Source organism: Penicillium samsonianum (genome assembly GCF_028829775.1).
Source record: "Penicillium samsonianum strain IBT 33392 chromosome Unknown utg000007l_segment0_segment0, whole genome shotgun sequence".
Lineage (NCBI taxonomy): Eukaryota > Fungi > Ascomycota > Eurotiomycetes > Eurotiales > Aspergillaceae > Penicillium > Penicillium samsonianum.
In genome coordinates this window covers 4,480,893-4,501,814 of record NW_026643265.1, presented here as the reverse complement: position 1 = coordinate 4,501,814, position 20,922 = coordinate 4,480,893, and the positions used below count along the sequence as shown (strand labels likewise).

Genomic DNA, 20,922 nt, shown 5'->3' with positions numbered 1-20,922 from the left:
CAAAACACCGGGTACCTGTCAGCACCGATATCCCAGACATACTAACCCAAAAAGCTAAAATTCTCTTCCCCAACAGCTGACCAACCCCTCGGAAAAAGACAAAACGAAACCAAAAAGAAAGTCCCAATCCCACACCAAGAACCCAATGGACTCACCGCTCCCTTCCCCGCGGCACCCGCCAAGCCGAAGAAGCAATTCCCAAACCAAAAGCATCACCATCACCAACCAGATCACGCGGAACCGGGCTACAACCGATAGCTTAATTTTGAATCCGGGGGTAATCAGAGCTATCAAGTGAGGCGTCCAAATCGACGCATCGAGACATATGTGCTGGACATTCTTGACCGCTGCGGCAAGAGCGGGAAATGGCCCCGGACGGATACTGCAGATGGGCTGTGTGATTCCGAGTCAATTGGCGAATTATTCGTGGGATACCGTGTTATCGGCTATTATGACTTGAGGGGTCTGTAGAGGGGTGCATATGCGTCACACCGGATATGCAGCCACGTTCTTGGGGCGAGGTTTGTGGTACTGGGTCTTACCCCGGGTTGAGGGGGGTTGCTTAGGCTTGGGAAAGGGTCTGGTCGGTTTGGTTGGGATCCAAATCTGGATGCTTTGGTTTGATGAATTATAACATAGAGAGTACATCCGAGACGGATTTTGGGACTTTGCTGTTGTCTTGTTGTCTCTTTGCATGTTACGAAATCGACTAACTCCACTTTGTACTGCATTGACTTGAAACAGGCTGCAGGAAGGACGCCTTGACACTCGCTGCTACTTAAATTGATGTTTCAGTATTATGACGTCTACATCGAGGTCGTATCACCGCGTCGGTGAGCTTCCAATATCCAAAACATGAGAAAGAGGTTGAGGCTTGGTATATGTATAGCTAGCCCTCACAATGCGTTAGAACACTGCATTGGCTGAAGTGCTCTTAATTCCCTAGTCCAAGCTTTTTATACTGATTGACAAACTCTCCAAACAGCTTGTTAAGCCCCAAAATGTTCAACGGGTCCTTGTCATCATCCTGATCCATAAAACAGAGCATGTTATGGATTTCAAACGTGATAGCCAGCATGAACCCGAGCTCAGCTTCCATAAAAACTTGTTCCCCTGTATCCGAGTCACCAGTCTGCTCGTTCCATTTCTTTGCATATTCCTCGCAAAAGTGCCTCTTCTCCTCTTCCGTGTAAGGTCGGCAGTTCGCAATCTTGTCCTCCTCATCAAACCACAGGAACATCTTTTGCAAAAAGTGCCCACCAATATCGAACGCTCGGTAATTTTGAAAGACGAATTCGAAATCTATAAGGACAACCTTGCTTTCTCCTTGCTTGGGGCTGTTTTTCACCATCGTATTCATGAATTGAACATCGTGGATACACCATCCCTTTTTCCCTCCGATAGATTCCAGCCTGTCTGTGACTCGTCTTATTCGATACACAAAGTCATAATCAACAAGACCGTCCATATTAACGCCTCCTTCGTTGGCTAGTCTTTTTAGCTTGGCCATCTTATGATATTTTGCAAGCTCTCCGGTGACTGCATCGTAATATAGCTGAACCGGTTTCTTCGTCCGTTGTGTCGCCATGGTATGTAAAACGGCATTTTCTCTCGCAATATCGGCTCGGATATGTGCGTCTTCCACGTCTGCCGGCTTCAAATTGCGCGCATCTAAGAACTCGTCGATTCTTCCGAAAACGCCATCTTGTGTCTGGAAGAACCCATACACCTTGGCTCCAAGACCTGATTGAGCGTAATCAGAGCATAGTTGTGCCTCTTCGTGTTTATTGGGAACCAAGTGCTTGAAGATTGCGATTTCTCCGTCGAGTTCGCCGTGGATCTTGAGGAATACCTTGAGGGGCTCGGAATGTGTGGCGCCCTTTGGCTTCGGTCGTTCCACGACACAGTTTGTGTTTGCGTATCCGGTATTGCGTGTCACAACGAGGGTTTCTGGGTCCACATTTGGCCACTCGTTGGTGAGAAACTTGCTGATAATATCTTTGACCATGGCCTTGGTCAACGAGCCATCTTCTGGAATAGTCACAGGGACGATTGTGATGGTTTCCATCTTGTGTTCGTGTGAGACAATCATGATCTAAAAGGTCTGATTGCAGTCAAATAGCAGCGGCAAGAGACGATATTTTCACATCGATAGAACGGGACTTCCAAGTTTATCTATTTGAGATTAGATACAAAGAAAAGAACTTAGGTACTTTGTGAGTCATAGGAGGTTGCCCAGGCAGCCCCAAAAGATGAGGGGTGATCATTACATGATGGTGCTGCTGGCTTGTGAGGCTGAGCAGATAATCCAAGTTATTCCTAGGTAGAAACAGTGCCAGATATTGCAGATGATATTGTAGCTTCGTAATAGATATACAAGCATATTCATGGATTCTCAGCAAACAAAAGAGCCGTCTCTGACCCAGGCCAATCCAACGAAGCATCCATAAACCCAAACAACGGATCATACGGAATATCAAGTCCAAACAAACCCGTATCATGTTCCTGCCCAGGAGTAGGAAACTCTATACCATCACCATTACCAAAAACAGAAGATCTGCTCGGGAACATCCCAACAATAGCATCGAGCTCAAACCCACCATTCGAGCCATCCGCCGGAGAAACAATCTCAACCTGAGAAGCAGGAGTCATTGTATCGCCCACGGAAAGGTCAAGCTTGCTTGTCTCAGCCAGTTTCCGTATAATGCTTGCGGGCTTACAGACGCCAGGATTCGCCACGGAGATCTCATCGAGGCAGACGAGACCTGCCGCTAAGCGGGAGATATGCTCCTTGTGGTGAGCATTTGCGAAGGCGTTACGGACGTGGATTGTGCATGCTACGTAGATGGCGTAGCTGAGAATATAGGGTGCGCCGTGGAGACCGTATGCGGATTTATATGCCAGCGAGATACTCGTGATACTCTTGGCAGCTGTGGTGCAGCGGCCCCATGATGAAGCTGACGTTGTAATGGATCGTAGATGGCCGTCGGAGATGAAAGGTCGATGGAGGAGGATGATAAGGGAGTTGTAGATGCCGTGAAGGTTCATTACATTGGGAGCTGGATGGGGTTGTGGATGAACATCACAACGTGACCATGGCTTGAATTCTAGTTCAGTTGGTAGGTTTTCTTTCCAGGAATTGAGGGCTTTGTCCGCGAGCTGGAGACTAGTGGTGGCGGAGCTTGGGGAACGCACTCCGCCGACTGTGTAGAAGTGATTGGTGATCTTGGTCATGATCCTAGATAGAAGACAGAGCTGTTGGAAAGTAGAGATAGAATATATCGGGGGTTGTGAGGATGATGTATGCAATTTCGAATCAGGAGCCGGTATGAACAGCTCATGTTCCTCGAATGTATCAAGGAACTCACGACTGACATGCGAGTCGCGTAGGTTCATAGCCACCGGCCGGCCGAGGTAGAGACTTTGTATTTTGTCGCAGACGAAAGCACCCCAAAACACACGGCGACGGATCTCCGTTTCTTCAGCGTCGTCATTGGTCTCCTTGGGGTCGAGATGTAATCCCAGATCATAGACCATGCGCAGAGCATAGCCTGTGTATAACCAGCCCTTTGAAGTTTCGCCACGGGCATTAAAAGTAGACCCAAGAAGCAAAAGACCTATTATTGTTGGAATACTTGGGCGAATGAGATGTGATTCCTGGGCCAGGAGCTCGTCACAGCGGCGAAAGAACCGCCGGCCTGCCGTGGCCGGATCACCTGGGTCCTCGCGTACGTCAAGACGGGAGGAAAACTTGCTTGCGCAGGCAAAGATGGCATTCAGCAAAAATCGAGAGCAGTTTGGCCCATCGCCTTTAGGCAGATCACGCATGATTGCCGGGCGATAGGTTAGAAGAAAGGTGTGATGTTGCCGAGCCCAGTGTACATCTAATAGATGCAGGGCGAGCTCAGTAGGCACGCCATCAATGTCTGGGAGATGAAATAGCAGACGCTCATTTTGTCTTTGTAAGGCTGCATTAGCTATAAGCTTATTTTTCATGTGCTCTCTGTTCAACAATTGAGCCGAAGGCACTGTGGACAATGATACGCTTTTATTCGGATAATGCAGGGCAGATGAAGGGCCAAAACTGCCAGGTTGACCTGCCTCATCTACAGATATAAAAGGTGCAACGTCAAATTCTTCATTCGAAGAGGTAGCTAGGCTGTCAAGGCTTTGCCGGCGGTTCTGGCTATGTGAATTCTGGTTGGATTCAAGACCTTCGGCCACTGCTAGGCTGGGTTTGTTTCCCTCTTCACCTTTCAGTTTGATGATGAAAGATTTGAGTTCTGTGTTCTCTCGTTGTAACCGGTCTATTTCAGCCAGGGTCGGTCTAGTTTGGTTAACCAATTATCCAAAACGCAAGGGAACATGCCCACCTCTGCCGTGGCGTCTCCACCCGATATATACATTCCCGGCCTTGGGTCTTGCAAGTCGAACAGCGAGGCCGGATCGTGTCACAACGGATCTTTCGAGATCGACAGGGTAGACATGCTTTAGCGAGGGATTTAGGAGTCCTGGTCATAGCCGAGTTGTGGTGAAGAGAAAATGTGGGGTAGAATTTATAGCCGTGAAGATCAACATCCATATGTCTGGCGGCATATGTACGGCAGTTTATACAAATCTGGGGAATCGAATTTGAGACCTAAAAGGTGTTAGTTCGTCGACATTTCACTATAGTGGGCATTCCACCTACCTGTATTCCTGCAATACTACAAGAGAACACGGGGTTGAGTCTACTATTGAGCTTAGCGTGTCGTTGGGATAACTATATCTTTCTGGGGTATATACGTGTTCCGGTGATTTTCGGAGGTTACATCACAAGAGTCTTGCAGGTGTCTGGATAAGTATCCATGTTAATTAAGATCTTTATACATATGTGAAAGGGATATCTAAATGCATTATGTTATTATTCCACATGGAATGTGCATCTGCCCGGTGTATGCAATCGCTTTCTAACGCTTGGTGCTGGTGCTATTCTTGAGCATCTCTTCCAAATGCTGCAAGCCAAGTTAGTCGTAAGATCTCATGATAGACACAATTCAAATGCTTACCTGCTTCTGTTCAACTGCTAATTTGCCTTGGGTATCCTGTTTCCGATTAGCGCGAGTTCCCCAAACACAGAGATAGCAACATACGCTAATGATGGTTAAAATCAATGAATAATTGTTGAAGAGGAATCGCTCTCTTCGCTTTGCGTCTGTGCCGTTGCGACTCAATTTTGCCAAAAGAGAATCGAATTCAGCAGTCAACCGGGCCAGACTGTTGGACACCGGCTCATCATCACCAGCATCGCTGCTGAGCACAAGGATGCCATGAAGAAGCTGTCCAAATCGTTGAGTCAAAAAGTGGGGCGCCGAAGACTGCTTCAGGTCGTCTCCGCCTGCAATCGAAAGGGCGGAGACAGCACTGCGCCCAGTGTTGGACCCAACTCGCTTGAGCGAGTCGCCGTGGTAATCCATGATCACTTGGAAGCGCGGCCAGAGCTGCATGTTGGTTCCATTCACATACGAGTCGGCGACGGGCACCTTTCGGCGTTGAAGCTCAAACGCCGAATGTTGATTGAGGCGAACACACATAAGTACACCCAGAGAATCTGTGGTGTGCTCGATTAACTTCTTGGTCTGATTTTGGCCAAGGGTAAAAACCTGCTGGAAAATTTCGACGGCAGTGCGGGAGATTTGATGGAAGGTCATTGGGGAGAAAAACTCAGTCAGGAAAGAGTATTCGGCACACACATTGTCCACCAATGCGAGGTTGAAGTTTCGGAACGGAACTTCGATCCCATGGTAGGTGTTATCCTCTTCGGCCAGGTATGAGGATAGAGCCTGGAGATTGCCAGTTCGGAGGACATCAATACGTCTACCCAGGGAGAAAGGGTCATGTACGGCAGAGCCAGCTCGGCCGCCAGGCATCATGTTCCCTGAAATAATCAGTATATAGGTGGTATCAGAGAAGCATAGCTCTTACCTGATCGATGCGTGGATGGCTCGCCTCCAAGCACCTCGTTTCGGTCAGGAGGATAAACCTTGACCTTATCGAGTGCTTGAAGATAGCGTGTGAAATGAGACGTATAATACCAGCGCATTGTGTTAATGTAAGCCTGTGATATCTCTCCTGCCAGCTTTGGGTGGATCTTCGAGAGATAACTGTATAGATCTTTAAACTTCACCAATCGCTGTTGTTGAATAATCTGACTGTTGATGTTTGGCGATCGCATAGCACGAATTTGTGACACAAGATAGTCTCTGATCCTTTGAACCGCCTGCATAGATGTCAATGCAGGTCTAGATAATTTGAGTGTAGCATACTCACTTTGGTCTTGACATCGGTCAAAAGGGGTCGTACATCCTCGACAGCTTTATAGCCATTGGAGGAAGCGGCGGCCTTGGCTTCGATATTTGTTGTTCGAGAATCGATCTCGTTCAATGCACGCACCCAATTCTCATCAATTGGGCCTTCGACAATTGTTCGCACGGCCTTGGGGGAGATGCTGATCTCCTCCACGGCAGGTCCCAGCAACCGTTCCACGTTGCGCCTATTCTCCAGCATCGCGTTCAATTGTGTTGAGCGAGATTGTAAAGTTTCAATTTCCGCCGATACGGCACCCAGTTCATTCTGGAAGTCATTCAGGTACAGCTCAACTGACCTGGATACCTCATCACATCCAGTAATGGATGTGTGTAATTCTTGAAACTTATCTCGTTCTTGTTCAAATTGCTGAACGGTTTGCGCGTTTACATCACTTTCGCGGGTCTTTTTCCTTGGTGCTGGATCCTCCTTTTCCAGAAAGTCTTCGAGACTCAGCCCGTCGAAACGGATGGCTTCCACCAATTGCCCCGGTCGTTCCGGCATCGAGGATAGTTGCGGCACATCCTTATCTGTTTGGTTTTCCTTTCCAATAATTTCATTTAAGACTTCCAGTGGATCGGGGACATTAGCCGGTCGAGGTCGTTGAATACTCGTCTGCTTTAAAGGAGAGCCATTGGACCCCCGTGCAGTTCCTGGAAGAGATGTTGTAGAGTCGTTGGGGGTCACGAGAAGAGATGTTGAAGTCCTAGATGTTACACCAGGGCGGCTATTGTAGGGACTTGGAGATAGCTGGGAGGATGATCGTCGCGGTAGAGGAGAAAGGTTGCGGCTATTCGCTCCGGAGGGAGTTGACTGGACTGAAATGCGGTCGCGCCACATTGTGTAAAAGGATGGACGGCATGGGAGTCCAGCCAAAAGAACAAAGAGATCAAGAGTATACTCGGAAAATCAATCCAAGCAACGTCAACAATAAGGAACGTTGGTAGTTGCTAGGTGAGTTCAGGACACTCGGACACTCTCCTATATACACTAAACCCAACAAGGTGGACAACCCTCTTTGACCAATCATCGTCCAGTAAGCGACCCCGCCACAGCGTTGCCGCCCACGATAGATTTTAGTCCTTGATTTTCTCTCTCCTCTTCTCTTCATTTTTCCCCTCCCCAAATTCTTTGAAAAACTCCCCTCTTTCAACCCCTCTACATCTATTCACCATGTCTGCCGAGGAGGTATGTATTTTCTTTTACAAATTCGAGATCCCCCAATGGCTGTCTTGAGGATTTCTATCCAAGCCCCGCATGCGGCTCCCCCTCCTCTTCTCTTCTCGAGGGCACGAGGCCATATTGGACTCTTAACCCCGCCCTATTGCCAATTTTTGAAGCGCTTGCTAACCTGATCCAATATAGCACGATGTCACTTTCGAGTCGGCTGATGCCGGAGCTTCGCTCACCTACCCCATGCAGTGTTCCGCTCTGCGCAAGAACGGCTTTGTTTGCATCAAGAACCGCCCTTGCAAGATCATTGACATGTCTACCTCCAAGACTGGAAAGCACGGCCACGCCAAGGTTCACTTGATCGCCACCGATATCTTCACCGGCAAGAAGCTTGAGGATCTCTCCCCCTCCACCCACAACATGGACGTTCCCCACGTGATCCGCAAGGAGTACCAGCTCGTGAGTTCCCCTGATGACTTGAAATTTGGATTGTTTGGTTGACGAATATTAGCTCGACATCAACGATGGCTTCATGTCCCTCATGACCGACAACGGTGACACCAAGGATGATGTCAAGGTCCCCGAGAACGATGTTGGTGACAAGATCAACCAGATGTTCTCGGAGGATAAGGATTGCAGTAAGTTACAACAATATATCCAAACTCTAGGGAATTATTGCTGATCTGTTGCCATTAGACGTTGTCGTCCTGACTTCCATGGGCGAGGAGGCCGCCATGGAGTGCAAGGAGGCTCCCAAATAAATTTAATACCTGGATTTATTACCTGTTATGCCAACCTTTATGTTCCACGAGGGCTCAAAGCCTGCCAAAAAATGTATCTTTCATAGTTCAAAGGAGGATACGATTCTTTGAATGATTATGCCCGTTGCTTCAAGATCTGTCCCCCACAGCCTTGGATGTGGGCTGGACCGAAGAATTGCTTTGGTTGGCATGATATGTGTTGTCCGAACAGTTCTGAGTCTCAGCATCTCATGATAGTGTGATGAATGAATAAATACTCAATCTTGCTTGACTACACGAGGGTCCTAGTAAATTATAACGCAGATGAATGAATGTAGAGCTCAATTACACCCCAAACCAAACAATATACATAATTGTAACATCAGAAAACAAAGTAAATCAAAAAAAAAAAAAGTACATACATATGTACATAAAAACTTGCAATTTAATCGTCTAAATAGTCGACGGATCAATCACAGCGCGCGCATTGCGGGACATGTGGAGCGACAAAATCGGCGGTCACTGGAATGGAGGCAGAAAAAAAGTCCCGCTATCTCGGTATACCAACCCTTCCTTATCAAACAAGCATGAACAAATCCCTTGGGGATGGACTACGTTACCCGAGGGGTCTGCGGTCAAGATGGTTGCCGTGAGACCCGATATTATCTCGACAATGGACTTTGGTATTGTCGGCGCGGCCATTTGCAGGAGGTATGACTTCCATCGGCTTTCCTAACCTTATCCTATCGCTGCATCAAATGCCAGGAAGTTCACAGCTAATGTATGTCGTAGGGTGTCCAAGTCGCAGAAGATGCCGACGATTTCGGAAACCTAGGCAAAACACATCGCCTGAAGAGAGAAACCAGGGAGAAGGCCAGCAAGAGTATGTAATAAGCAGTTTGAACATCGTTCTCTTGGCTGACTGTTGTCAAAAGCACTTCGTGGCCGTCCGGCCTACACGCTTTTCTTGCAAACCTACCAGCTTATCCTTTGGAAACAATGTCATGTCTTGATTCATGCACACGATTTCCCAGAGGAACTTGAGGTATGTGCATATGTTGCTTTATGTGTTCAAGGATGAAAGCTCACTCTACATTAGATCGTTGTTCGCGATCTCTGGGCTCTTCGTCTGCAAGATTTTGAAGCGAGAATCACTGAGGCTACTGAAGATGACGAGGATGATACCGAATCTGAACTGTTCAGCTCACAACCCGCAGGAAAAGGTGAATCTCGTGATGGATTCAAACCAAACTCGAGGTATCTCGAATGGCCTCGTCTGATTGATTCTGTTGCACTGTGTTATCTCGCAGCGTTTTTGATGCGGCTTCCTGTCTGTGTCAGTGATTTTCACGAGTATGTAGCTTCTTTCTTCTATGCAAACCCGGTTGTTTGCTTCTAGAATGATCAATACTCACATTCTACAGTATGATAATGCGGCAGCAGATCCCCTACGCTCGAGTCCTGGCAACTGTTCCTCGGGAAATGAGGGATAGGCTTCCGCCAGAACTGACTGGGATCCTTGAAGTCAATGTGAGTGTCGTCTGACTCCGAAACATTTTATCGGTTGGCCTTGGCTAATTTTGACAAAGACAATACCTAATGCCGAGCGGTTCCACCGCAGCGTCCTGGAAATAGCGCTGTTCTATCAGCGCCGATTTGAATTGGACCTTCCTCCATTGAATTCGCCCATGGTTCTTTTCCGGCTCATCAAGAGATTGGCTTTACCAAGTAAGAGAAACAGTCGCCACGTGATTGTCCAGTTTTATCTTAGCTAACGAGTTTTAGTTGAGATATATGATTCAACTAGGATCTTGCAAGAACTACTAGACTTCAAATTTCAGTATCCGACAACAAGTTCATACGATGGCCGAAAAACAGCACTTCTTCTTCCTGACTTGCAATTGATGGTGCTGATTGTCATTTCTACGAAACTACTTTTCCCAATCGATGATTTGAAAAGGTATCCCGACACAGATAAAGAGCCTGCTACGCAGGTCATGGACTGGACCGTCTGGGCACGCGCGCAGAACAATTTCGATCATGATCAGCCATTTGGGGAAAACATTGGAAAAAAGACTGCCATTCAGATCACAGACGAAGATGTGTTGAGCATGACATCTGCCCAATTAGACACTTACATGGACTGGTATGAACGCAGTTGGCTGGATACTTCTAAGGAACCCAGTCGCATCGCCGAAATGTTTCCCATCAGCCGGGCAGAACAAGATATCCAACCAGCCTCTACCGCTGCCCCAGAACCATCCTCTGCTTCTGTTCCAGCCGTTCCAACCCCTCCCCTTGACCCAGAATCTTTCTCTACTTCTCCCCCTGCCACTCCTGATACGACTCGACAAAAGCTCGACCTTTTGCTACAAACAGTCATGCAAACCCTTAGAACCAGAAGGGTCATCCCTGAAGACGAAGAGGCCGATCACAGGCGTCCCGGCGAGTGGTATCACCGGTATCGATGGGAATCACATCTCAGTGGCCCCGCACGGACTTTTTACGAGGTGGCAGCCCAGCTCGCTGCAGTCCCATTGAAAACTCTTGTCCGTGCTGTCACGGTTGTTGAGTTTAGGATCGCACAGCAAGATGAAGAGCGACAGAACAGAGAGTACTTCGCTAGTTTGGAAGGAGAAGGAATGGACACTGACGAAAGCGATGTTGACCACACGTATGGAATTGCTGATTTTGAAGAGGACATGTACGACTCGGAGTCCGAAGATATGGACGATGATGATTTAATGTCCAATTCAAAGATGTGGTAGACCATCTAGAGGTCGATGAGGAAGTGCGTTGTATCATATGCATGGCGTTGGGGCTTCGGGATCATGTATCTGGCGTTCACCTTTTGTACATCATTTTATCTCTAGTTCAATTATTTGATTTCCTAAGGTTGCTGTGAACTATTGTTGTCAGTTCTCGACGGATTGGTATTTCCAGCTGAGTTGATGATCGAAAGAGTTGCTTATTTGATCAGGAAATGCCATTGAAAACAGAAAACAGTATTCATTTATTTTTAGTAGAACTTCCATGGATCTCCAGGGCTACTACTCCGTATACCTGACGTAGGTCGATGCACTGCCAAGTTATCATTGGCTGGGTTGGCCGGGTTGCTTACATAATGTATATCGAAAACGGGCAACAACTAGGGCTTAGGGTACCCGGATCGGTCCACCTTTGCTAAGCGAGCGAAATCCTCAAATTGACAATCGACAGCTCCGCCTGGAACACAGCGACCGACAGCCGACAACAACGAAAACTCGCAACCAGTACGTCCCATACACCCCGTGCAACAGCGTCTATGCATCGCTATGGATTCAGTGAGCTAACATCGTCTTTTTCCGCGCCGTTTCAGTGCAGATGTAGGTCATTCTGAACCCTTAAATGTCATCGCGAACCACAATCCCGATCCATCGCCGATACGACCCAAGCCCATGGAGGAAAAATGAATATGGACTAATACGGTGCGATATAGTTTCGTCAAGACCCTGACGGGTAAGACCATTACCCTCGATGTCGAGTCGAGCGACACCATCGACAACGTCAAGACCAAGATCCAGGACAAGGAGGGCATTCCCCCTGACCAGCAGCGCCTGATCTTCGCCGGCAAGCAGCTTGAGGATGGCCGCACCCTGAGCGACTACAACATCCAGAAGGTAGGAACCGGAATTCAACTTTTGTGATTTGGACCGAAAGTGGGGGCAATATGGTATCTCGGGTGGATCGGATCAATCCGACATGTTCTTTGTCCAGAGATAACTTTGCCCACGGATACGCAAGAGGAGGAATAATCGCTTGACGTTATGGTCTATGGTCTGCGAAATGGTGGAACATTCGCTAACATGCGATATCAACTCGTTATAGGAGTCCACCCTTCACCTTGTCCTGCGTCTCCGTGGTGGTATCATTGAGCCTTCCCTCAAGGCCCTTGCCTCCAAGTTCAACTGCGACAAGGCCATCTGCCGCAAGTGCTACGTACGTTTACCCCGCCTTCTCCGCTTGCGCCCGATACTCGTCATCAAACCGCTTTTCGTGGCAAGGCCATTAGTTACGTCAACACATATACTAACTCGGACCTTCTACAGGCTCGTCTCCCTCCCCGTGCCACCAACTGCCGCAAGAAGAAGTGCGGACACACCAACCAGCTCCGCCCCAAGAAGAAGCTCAAATAGACGACTCGCTCCTCGGTCTTGTGCTCGGCGTGCTGTGGTGCAGATTCCAGAGATGGGGATTGGCTGGACTGCTACATGGAGAGGATTACAAATGGCGTTAGATATGATGATAAAATCAATGCAGCCACAGTCATACTTTTTCTAGTTGGCTCCTCTCGACGACCAAGTTGCACTCCATGAAATGAAATGTGTAAAATTCAAAAAGTCGAATTGTTTCACGTCTCCAAATTCCATCTGCGATAAATACAGAGTACAATACATGCATGCGTTCAATAACACGACTAGAAAACTCGAGCTGCGAACCCTGCTACCTGAGCAAGAATCGACGGAATGGCCGGTATTCCAGATGAAAGCCAATGGTCCATCCTCCCCCGCTTATGCCCGGAACATCATTCCTTTCTTTTCGTCCTTCTCATCGTCGTGATCCTTATCCTTGTTCTTCTTTGAGACGGGGCTTCCGTGGCTAGTAGATATGTCAGTTCAAGGTCAATTCGGCTGTCAGACAAGGACAAAACTTACGCAAAGAAAAGCACCTTGATAGCAATAGCCAGTGCCGCATGTAGCACAACAACCAAGATCAAGAGGATCTTGCTAGCCTTGGCATCAGTAGCATTCAAGACCGGATACAAGTTCCGCAGAAGGAAGAAGACACTCCAAGCAAAGCCAACGCCAACAAGCGCCCAGTTAAGCGCAGTCAACGGACTCCAGCTGACCAGTGCAACGGCAATCCAAACCAAATTAGAGTACCCATACAGAGCCCAGCACTCAATAAGATCAGCCGTCGAGCTGCCGAACCAACGCAGCGCTCCCCACAGGGCAATAGGCAAGATGCCCGTGTACCCATAGATCAGACCAGCTGCGCCCGATAGCAGCGTGAAGTCGTACTCGAAGTGCTTGTCGTCATTGTTCGACAGCCATTGCGAGATAGTGCCCGTCAAAAACAGGATAACAACCACCGTAGTCGCGATCCAGATCGGCCCGTACAGATCTGCGTTACCCTCTAGCACATCGAGGAAGTTGGTGCGCGGGTACACCGTCGCCACGCAGCGGCGGAAGACCTCGTTCGTGTCGACGTCGAAAAATCGCTCGTAGTAGTGCAGAGACCACCAGCTGTGCTTGGTCGGCGTACCGCCAGGGGACCGGTCACGGCGGCGCGATGGCCCGCCGCCCAGGAACGGGGCGTTGTCGCCTTGGACTTTGGCGGTTCTCTGGTCATTTTCAAAGTCTGGGTGGTAGGATTACTTGGTTAGAAAGCTGGGCTGGGCCGGTTCGCTTGGAGGAACTCACTGGAGGGGTGGAATTCGAGGTCTTCCTGCAGGTCGGTATGGCCAAGGTCGCCCTGCTGATTTGTTAGACGAAATGATGTATTGTTCATTAGAGTGCGCTTACATCTGCATCCACATCTACTACAACATCGTAGCCTCGGTTCGCCATGGTGGTTGGTTTTGAGGTAAGCTGTTGGAAGGGGAGTTGTTAAGTGTACACATCAGCTTCCGCAGATAAAGCCACCGCTCAAGCCACAACTGTGGGTACCACTACCCAGATGTCATACACGAGTATCAAATACATAGTTATTCTTTGCTCTACAAGTAAATTGACTGAGTTTTTTTATTATATATAAATACTCAAGTTGCGATCCTCATACATGAGGACTTTTATCTTGCTTCTGACATTTTCTCTCATTATCATACACATGCAATAGCAAGCATCCACCCGTGATACCTGACGCATTGACTTGAAGATTAAATCCAGTTTTGGATTGCCTTTTGAATTCGGCCAACATAAGACCAAATCGAGGTGTCGAGTCCTTTTTTGCGGATATAGAAAGATGCAGCTCCAACCAAGATAGCCAACGCCACAGAACCCACGGAGCGACGGTGGCTCCACAAGAAATCCACAGCTCGTTTCCTGCGCTCTTCGGTCCGAATCTGTTGAGATTGCTTTTCAAACAAGTACATCGCATATTCTGCGGTGTACTTGCCATGTGGGTCTCGTGAAGTTTTGAGCACGCTGCACCAGGGAATACGTTTCCAGGCTCCAAGTGGCAAAGATTCCGGCGGGTGGTCCTCAAAGAGCCGTGCCGCATGTAGAATGTGTCCATCCAGGTCAAGTGGGCATGGTAGCTTGGAAAGCGTAAAATGAAGCATCTCGGGCTCATCCACTGGAATTTCCAGCAACTCTTTTTTCCTAGATAGGATCATTGATGCGAAGAGGTAGATTGCAACCACGGGTTCTCGAGCTAAAAGAAAGTCGAAAAGTCGTGAAATGTCGCTGTATTCTTGAATGTCATGGGCGTATAGTGTCAGTGTAGCTGCGAGAGCGAAGAATGGTTCAATTATGCCAAGATGTCTTCTTAGCTCGGGGTCTGTTGTTTCGATGATTGCAGGAATAAGATGGAGATGTTTCACAGCTGGGGACAGCGATGGAAGCATGTAGTCACGTATGCGGAAAAGGGATATCTGTGTCACTGCTGACATGGCTTGCTTCTCGCCCAGTACCAATAGAAGAACCTGGACTATGTCGTGATATCCTTGGAAATAACAAAGCATGGGGTATTCCCTTAGTACTTGTGTGATCAGGTTAGATAGCTGCTGTTTCTTTTTCAACATTTCCTCCTCGGGAGCTAGACTCTATTAACATCCAAACTCATCTTGCACAGGGAGTTCTAATGGCATACCTTTTGGGTAGTAGACAAACGACCGGTTGACGTCGAGTTCTACCTGCTCCTCATCGGCGTGTCGTAAAACTTCAGTACTTGGTACCGTATTCAATGGTTGCCGTTCGTCGCATCGTAACAAAACAGGCCCTGTTCGCCGGTTAGTTGAATCCATATGTGCACCTTCTTTGGACCAGAATGACTCACAGGCTATCTGTCTCAAGCCATCTTCAAGTAACCCGCCTTCTGACGTTGCGTGCATAGCTAAGGCTTCCACGTCGCGCGCTGCACATGCTTTGCGGATGGCTCTCGCTTTTTCCGCTCGAGCCGTCTGTTTTGCTCCTTCATTCGGTTCAGAGTCTTTGGAAGATACCACCGGTGCAGATGTGTCCTCAGAGCTGGGATGATGATGTTCTCTTCCGGTATCTTCCATCGTTTGTCCGCTAAGATGTCGCCCTTCCAGGAGACCAAACAGCTAATACGCACACACACGAAAGAATGAAAGCTATCACTGTTTGTTTCTCAGTCTGGATGGACAAAATTCACGCCTTGCGTTCTGAATTTAGCTCAACAATATCGAGAGGCGGTCGGATATAGATCGAGGGCTTTTTCATCGGACAACGAAACGACGTGTCCCAAACAACGACTCAATGCCAAAGATGTGAGAGAATGGCTTTACCCTTAACAATTGAGGTCTCTTTGAACGACAACTGATGAATCTCTAGGCACATATACTCAGACGTGGAATTCTGAAGTCGAAAAGCGGCGGAGTTCCACTTGACGGCCTTAGGCATCGATCGGCAGCCGCGACATGTTTTCGCCGATAACAACATTCGCCCTGTGCTAGGCTTAGGCACAACGCTCCGGTTTAATAGCTTTGCGGTACTCATCGCAAGACCTCGGGCACATATAGCTGTGTACCGTGTTGTGCATCCTTGAGGCTCACGGTTTCTGGGGTTGCGACAGCTCATCGACGGGCGGTGATTGCATAGCTCCGGAATTAGCTTGGTCTCCGAGTGTCTGCCAATGACAGTGTTAACTCTGTGGTAAAGTCTTGCTTCCTGAAGCTTGGAAACCAATGGAGCTTGTGGCAGATATTTGCACATCTTCGAGAACTCCTACTACTGTATAGCGTTCGGGCAAGCTGTAAGTCGCACATTGATATTGGTTCCTCATATGTGGGGTATGAGGTACATTGGTTAATAAAGATATCACAGGGCTTGTCTGGGACGTACTGGACCGTGGAATTATTGACCGCCTGTACTCCCTTCATACTCGGGCTGTGTGCATCCGATATCAATTCACAGCCAGTATCGCATTTGGCAGTCGATGCATAAATTGCATTTGAGATATTCCACTCTTTGAAGTATGAAGACAAGTGGATCTCGCAAATATCAAATGCCAGTGCTATTGCCTTGTTTCCTGAATACAGAAAGTCACAGCAAGTGTGGTGCAGTTCAAACGGATCTTGGGGCTTGTTGCGCCTCAGGCCATTGCCTGACCGGCTCTTGATATTGCCTATTTCCTACTTTCCTACTTCCCTTCCTACCCATTCACTTACAACTTCGCCTTCCATCTTCTATTTCCATCTTCTATTTCCATCCTTGTCTCTCTCTTTGAGTTTCTTCACATCTCTCTACCCCGCTTAACGCCTTTGGCTTCAGAATCGTTTCCTCGTTTGCTTTTCGGTTTCTTGTGAAACCCACCCAACTACTGCAATGTCTGGCAACCAGCCCGGCACGCGTCCGACGCGTCTGGCTGGGCTGCTTACCCAGCCATTGATTCCCAGTCCTGTCATCAACTGGATCCTTCCAGCGCGTCTTCGAGATCAAGACCACAACGATGTGGTTTTCATTGGAGAGCGGCGAATTCAAATCAAGGAAGCCCTGCCCAGTGGTCATCTTCAAGATGTTGTTGAAAAATCAGACCTTGAAGGCTCGCTTATCGGGGCAAAAGTCATCAATGTAAGCACCCAGTTGCCTTGGGAATCTCAGACTCCATCAAGTTTTGGGGGTCAGTCTTACGACACGACCAAACTGCCTCCTCAAATCCTTTTTCTTGCTACGGACTCAAATGAGCTCCTCTTCATGTACTACTCGGAGATGGGAGATGGCCCATTTGTTTCCTACAATCGACCTCTGCCCCGCGATGTCAACATAGCCGACAAGTATGGCAAGCATATTGCTGTTGATCCCAAGTAAGTATCACCCATTGCTAACTCAATTGGATCGACAAAAGCTTACACCATGATCCAGATCCCGTGCGGTCGCAGTCAGCGCGTCGCGTGATTTCTTCGGTGTCTTGTGGTTGAAATCCCCCGGCGAACTCCAGATGCAGATGGCCCAGGGGAAGCTGAACCCACTCGAAAGTGTATGTGCTCATTATAATTTATTTGGCATGTGCCTGATATTAACAATCTTTAAACAGGAAATTTTCTTACAGGTGGATGGCGATATCCTGTTTATGGAATTCCTTTACCCGAAAGACAATAATGACAAACGGACCATTCTACTGCTCATCGTCCATAAGCTTGGCACAACACGCTCTATGGTGTTTGAATGGGATGAAGCTAGTATGCTTAACCGCATGAGTCCCAAACTCACCTTAATTTCTCTGCCTCAGCAAGACCAGTTGCCTAGCATGGTCATCCCTTTGGCCAAAGAATCCTCGTACCTCCTGATCACTACGAATTCCATGGCGATGTACACGCCCAATTGCTCATCTCGTCCGATGCGATACCCACCTATCATTCCCGATGCCGAATCGTCTGAAGCTGGACTGTGGACTCGCTGGGCCAGACCTTCGCGGAACCGGATGTATAGTCAGAGGTACGATGGAATCTTCCTTTGTCAAGAAAAAGGCTGGATCTATTATCTCGAGTTTGGCAACGACGGTGAACTCGAAACCCAGACTTCCCTGGGTCAACTCCACTGCGATGTTGATACAGCATTTGATATTCTTGATATGGGCCATGAAGGTGGTGACTTCATTCTCGCTGCTGGAAGCCAGGGTGATGGTGGGTTGTTTGTCCAGGAGGCACGGGATCACCCCAGATGTGTTCAGCGATTCCTCAACTGGGCACCAGTTTCCGATGGAGTTGTTATTCCCTCAAACCAAACACGCCTCTTCAAAGTTAATCCATATTGTTACGATCGGCTGTTTGTCTGCTCAACCTCTGCTTCGGGCAATGGAGCTATTACCGAACTTCGATACGGCATTGAGGCTCAGATTGGAGTATCGGCCGCATTGGGTGGATTGTCCAACATACGTGGTATGTGGGCTGTGTCACTCGGCGCTAAGGATTCAATCTACCTACTGGCCTCCGATCCGCTTTCTTCGTTGCTTCTTCGTACGACTCCCGATATGAGAGATGGCATTACTGCCCTTGAGGAGGACAGCTTGGATATCCAACAGACTTTGGCAATGGACTGTACACCATCCGGTGTTATTGTTCGGATCACAGAAAGAGCTGTGCACTTTTTCATCCCTACTGATTTCACTCTCAACAGCTGTGTTCAACATGATCCCCTTGTGTTTGTCACAGCAGCTATTGTGGATGGCCCAAGTTCCACTATTGTCATGACTACAAGAAGTCAAAAGGGAAATTTTCTCCATTTTCTTCGGATAGTCACGACCGAAGGACGTATCTCCCTATCTGATGATGAGGCTCCATACCCGCTCCAAAAAGAGCCCATCTGTATCTCCTACCAGAATTTGGGAGAAGTCGGATTCATTTTCCTGGGCACCAGCGATGGCACAGTGCTATCATTCGAGGTTTACAACGAGACTGGTGGAATCAAACAACATGCCGACACTCTTGTCGAAATCGTCAACAATCCAGAGGACATGTTAAAAACGATTGAAAGCCTCGCTGTTATCAAAACATTCTCAGACGGTAGAATTCACGCGTTCCTTTTCTGTGGTCTGCGAAGTGGCATACTTGTTCCATTCGAGATAGATACAAACGCCGTTAATGCTCACGGTGACCCTGTCTTCGGTTTCAAATGTGAGTCATCTTTGGTTCAAAATATCATTCCCCTTCACTAACCAGATACTTTCTCTTCAGGTTTGAAACAAAGAGCGCCACACCATCTTGGGCAAACATCAATCAAGCTCAAAGCCTACAATAAATTTGCGTTGTTTACATGCGGAGATGATTTCTGGCGTGTGTCATATGCCCCGGATGGCAATGGCTTTGATTATTTCCTGTCTCGTGTTTGGATTACAGATCAAAACTGCGTAAGTTATATCACATCCTGTCATTTTGAGCTATGACCTAACATTCATGCCAGCCCGCATACTTCCCTACCAGACTCAGCAGCTTCGATCTTGTTGATGTAAGAGATTACTGGTCTGGGATTCCAACTACATACATGTTTTGTTTTGCAGATGGTCAGCTTCTGGTGTGCTCTCTGGATCAAGAAGCAAAGGTCGTTCCCCGGCGCATTGACATTCCCGGAAATCCCAGCAAGCTCACCTACTCCCATCATCTCCGGAGTCTCATTGTTTCATATTCTGTCACCCAGATCGGAAACCAAGCAAGGCCTCTCGATCTTTCCCGCACGGCATGTGTTGAGTTTGTGGACCCAGACACACAGTCGCCAGTGGTCTCTAACGATATTGACATGGTTTCTCGAGGCCTTCTTCCCTGGAGACCACATGGAGTTTCTGGTGAGAAAATCACCTGCATCTTTGACTGGATGCCATACAAGGGTGGCAACGCATACCATCTTATCGCAATTGGGACTTCAATCAGTTTGCCTCATCAACCCAGTCACCGCCAGGGTCGATTGGTGTTCTTACAGGCGTCTCGGGATGCCAACGATCCTGGGCAGATCATTTGCACGGACAAGCACACACAATTGTTCAAGGACCCAGTTTATGCCATGGATGCATGGGACGATAGCTTGATTCTTGTCGCTGGGAAGAGATTCTTCACGGTCACCTCACGAAACTCAACAACGAAATGGGTTCGAAATATTACAGCTACTCTTCCATCCCCAGCTGTCGAGATGACAGTGCAAGGAAGCATGATCTACGTCACCACCTCAAGACATTCCCTGCTGGTCTACAAGATTGCAAATGGGGACATCCTGATGCACGGTTTCGACCCAACTGCACGCGATGGTTTGTCTCACACTTTATTGCCCGGGTATGGATTTCAATCGGATCTCCTTTTTGTGAGTACCCGAGGCGGAGCTACCCGGGCTTTCACAGAGCTCGATCAACCTGGTGATCTTGTGCCTCGTCCGACGGCCAATCTCCCCACCTCCTTGATCAAGCTCACTCAAGGCTGCAGGTATCCAACCTCGCTGAAGACCAGCCAGACCTTTTATGGTTTTGGCATCAATGGTTCGGTCTACAGGCTCTTGTGCCTTAATGCGAAGGAGTGGCGCCTTCTTCGACTTCTGCTCAACATCTGCCTTAGGGATGAGGTCATCTGTCCCTCCCTGTCCCGCAGACATCGCTACCTTGATGCGATCTCCCAGGTCGAGAACAGTATGCATATCGACGGCAACATTCTAGCTCGCCTTGCCAGTCGCGACTCGAAATACCTGGATGAGATTCTCATGGCATGCAACAGGAGTCAGTTCAAGGACCTGACCCCTGAAACAGTGCATATGTTCTTTGAGGCAGTTCAGGACGTGCTTGGAGTTTATGTCAACCATACCCAGGCTGTCTTCAGCTGGCTTCGGAACATGCTGCACATTGAGATCTAAAATCTCAAGGGGGTTTTCACCGGGGGGAAGAAGTGTGGAGGACCAAGCTTGGAGTACATAGCCCTGGAGGTTTGAGTCAACTTGTGAGAGTGTATCTATGTCATAGTTCAGAT

At 48.2% G+C, this 20,922-nt stretch overlaps 8 protein-coding genes across 8 annotated transcripts; 3 read left to right on the top strand and 5 right to left on the bottom strand.

The window, feature by feature from the left end:
* Window positions 1-934: 934 nt before the first annotated feature.
* Window positions 935-2,092, bottom strand: N7471_012572 (uncharacterized protein; the record flags this gene model as incomplete). Its single annotated transcript, XM_057285291.1, has 1 exon — window positions 935-2,092. One exon carries the CDS (start codon window positions 2,090-2,092, stop codon window positions 935-937), a length of 1,158 nt encoding a protein of 385 aa, XP_057131557.1.
* A 293-nt stretch (window positions 2,093-2,385) lies between these two features.
* Window positions 2,386-4,519, bottom strand: N7471_012571 (uncharacterized protein; the record flags this gene model as incomplete). The annotated part of the gene is made up of 2 exons (XM_057285290.1): window positions 2,386-4,327; window positions 4,374-4,519. The coding sequence occupies 2 exons, from the start codon at window positions 4,517-4,519 to the stop codon at window positions 2,386-2,388; spliced, it is 2,088 nt and encodes a 695-aa protein (XP_057131556.1).
* A 430-nt stretch (window positions 4,520-4,949) lies between these two features.
* On the bottom strand, window positions 4,950-7,185 carry N7471_012570 (putative GARP complex subunit (Sac2); the record flags this gene model as incomplete). The annotated part of the gene is made up of 5 exons (XM_057285289.1): window positions 4,950-4,994; window positions 5,049-5,084; window positions 5,133-5,917; window positions 5,965-6,259; window positions 6,310-7,185. The coding sequence occupies 5 exons, from the start codon at window positions 7,183-7,185 to the stop codon at window positions 4,950-4,952; spliced, it is 2,037 nt and encodes a 678-aa protein (XP_057131555.1).
* Window positions 7,186-7,518: 333 nt separating this feature from the next.
* On the top strand, window positions 7,519-8,279 carry N7471_012569 (Eukaryotic translation initiation factor eIF-5A; the record flags this gene model as incomplete). Its single annotated transcript, XM_057285288.1, has 4 exons — window positions 7,519-7,533; window positions 7,711-7,977; window positions 8,030-8,156; window positions 8,215-8,279. The coding sequence occupies 4 exons, from the start codon at window positions 7,519-7,521 to the stop codon at window positions 8,277-8,279; spliced, it is 474 nt and encodes a 157-aa protein (XP_057131554.1).
* Window positions 8,280-8,864: 585 nt separating this feature from the next.
* On the top strand, window positions 8,865-11,026 carry N7471_012568 (TFIIB-type zinc finger domain-containing protein; the record flags this gene model as incomplete). Its single annotated transcript, XM_057285287.1, has 7 exons — window positions 8,865-8,969; window positions 9,051-9,141; window positions 9,194-9,303; window positions 9,358-9,611; window positions 9,683-9,788; window positions 9,848-9,986; window positions 10,044-11,026. 7 exons carry the CDS (start codon window positions 8,865-8,867, stop codon window positions 11,024-11,026), a joined length of 1,788 nt encoding a protein of 595 aa, XP_057131553.1.
* Window positions 11,027-12,808: 1,782 nt separating this feature from the next.
* Window positions 12,809-13,867, bottom strand: N7471_012567 (Yip1 family protein; the record flags this gene model as incomplete). Its single annotated transcript, XM_057285286.1, has 4 exons — window positions 12,809-12,896; window positions 12,953-13,658; window positions 13,721-13,772; window positions 13,823-13,867. 4 exons carry the CDS (start codon window positions 13,865-13,867, stop codon window positions 12,809-12,811), a joined length of 891 nt encoding a protein of 296 aa, XP_057131552.1.
* Window positions 13,868-14,175: 308 nt separating this feature from the next.
* N7471_012566 (TBC domain-containing protein) lies at window positions 14,176-15,522 on the bottom strand (the record flags this gene model as incomplete). Its single annotated transcript, XM_057285285.1, has 3 exons — window positions 14,176-15,056; window positions 15,111-15,239; window positions 15,297-15,522. The coding sequence occupies 3 exons, from the start codon at window positions 15,520-15,522 to the stop codon at window positions 14,176-14,178; spliced, it is 1,236 nt and encodes a 411-aa protein (XP_057131551.1).
* Window positions 15,523-16,807: 1,285 nt separating this feature from the next.
* Window positions 16,808-20,809, top strand: thtA (the record flags this gene model as incomplete). The annotated part of the gene is made up of 5 exons (XM_057285284.1): window positions 16,808-17,286; window positions 17,345-17,459; window positions 17,517-19,095; window positions 19,156-19,328; window positions 19,382-20,809. 5 exons carry the CDS (start codon window positions 16,808-16,810, stop codon window positions 20,807-20,809), a joined length of 3,774 nt encoding a protein of 1,257 aa, XP_057131550.1.
* Window positions 20,810-20,922: the final 113 nt, after the last annotated feature.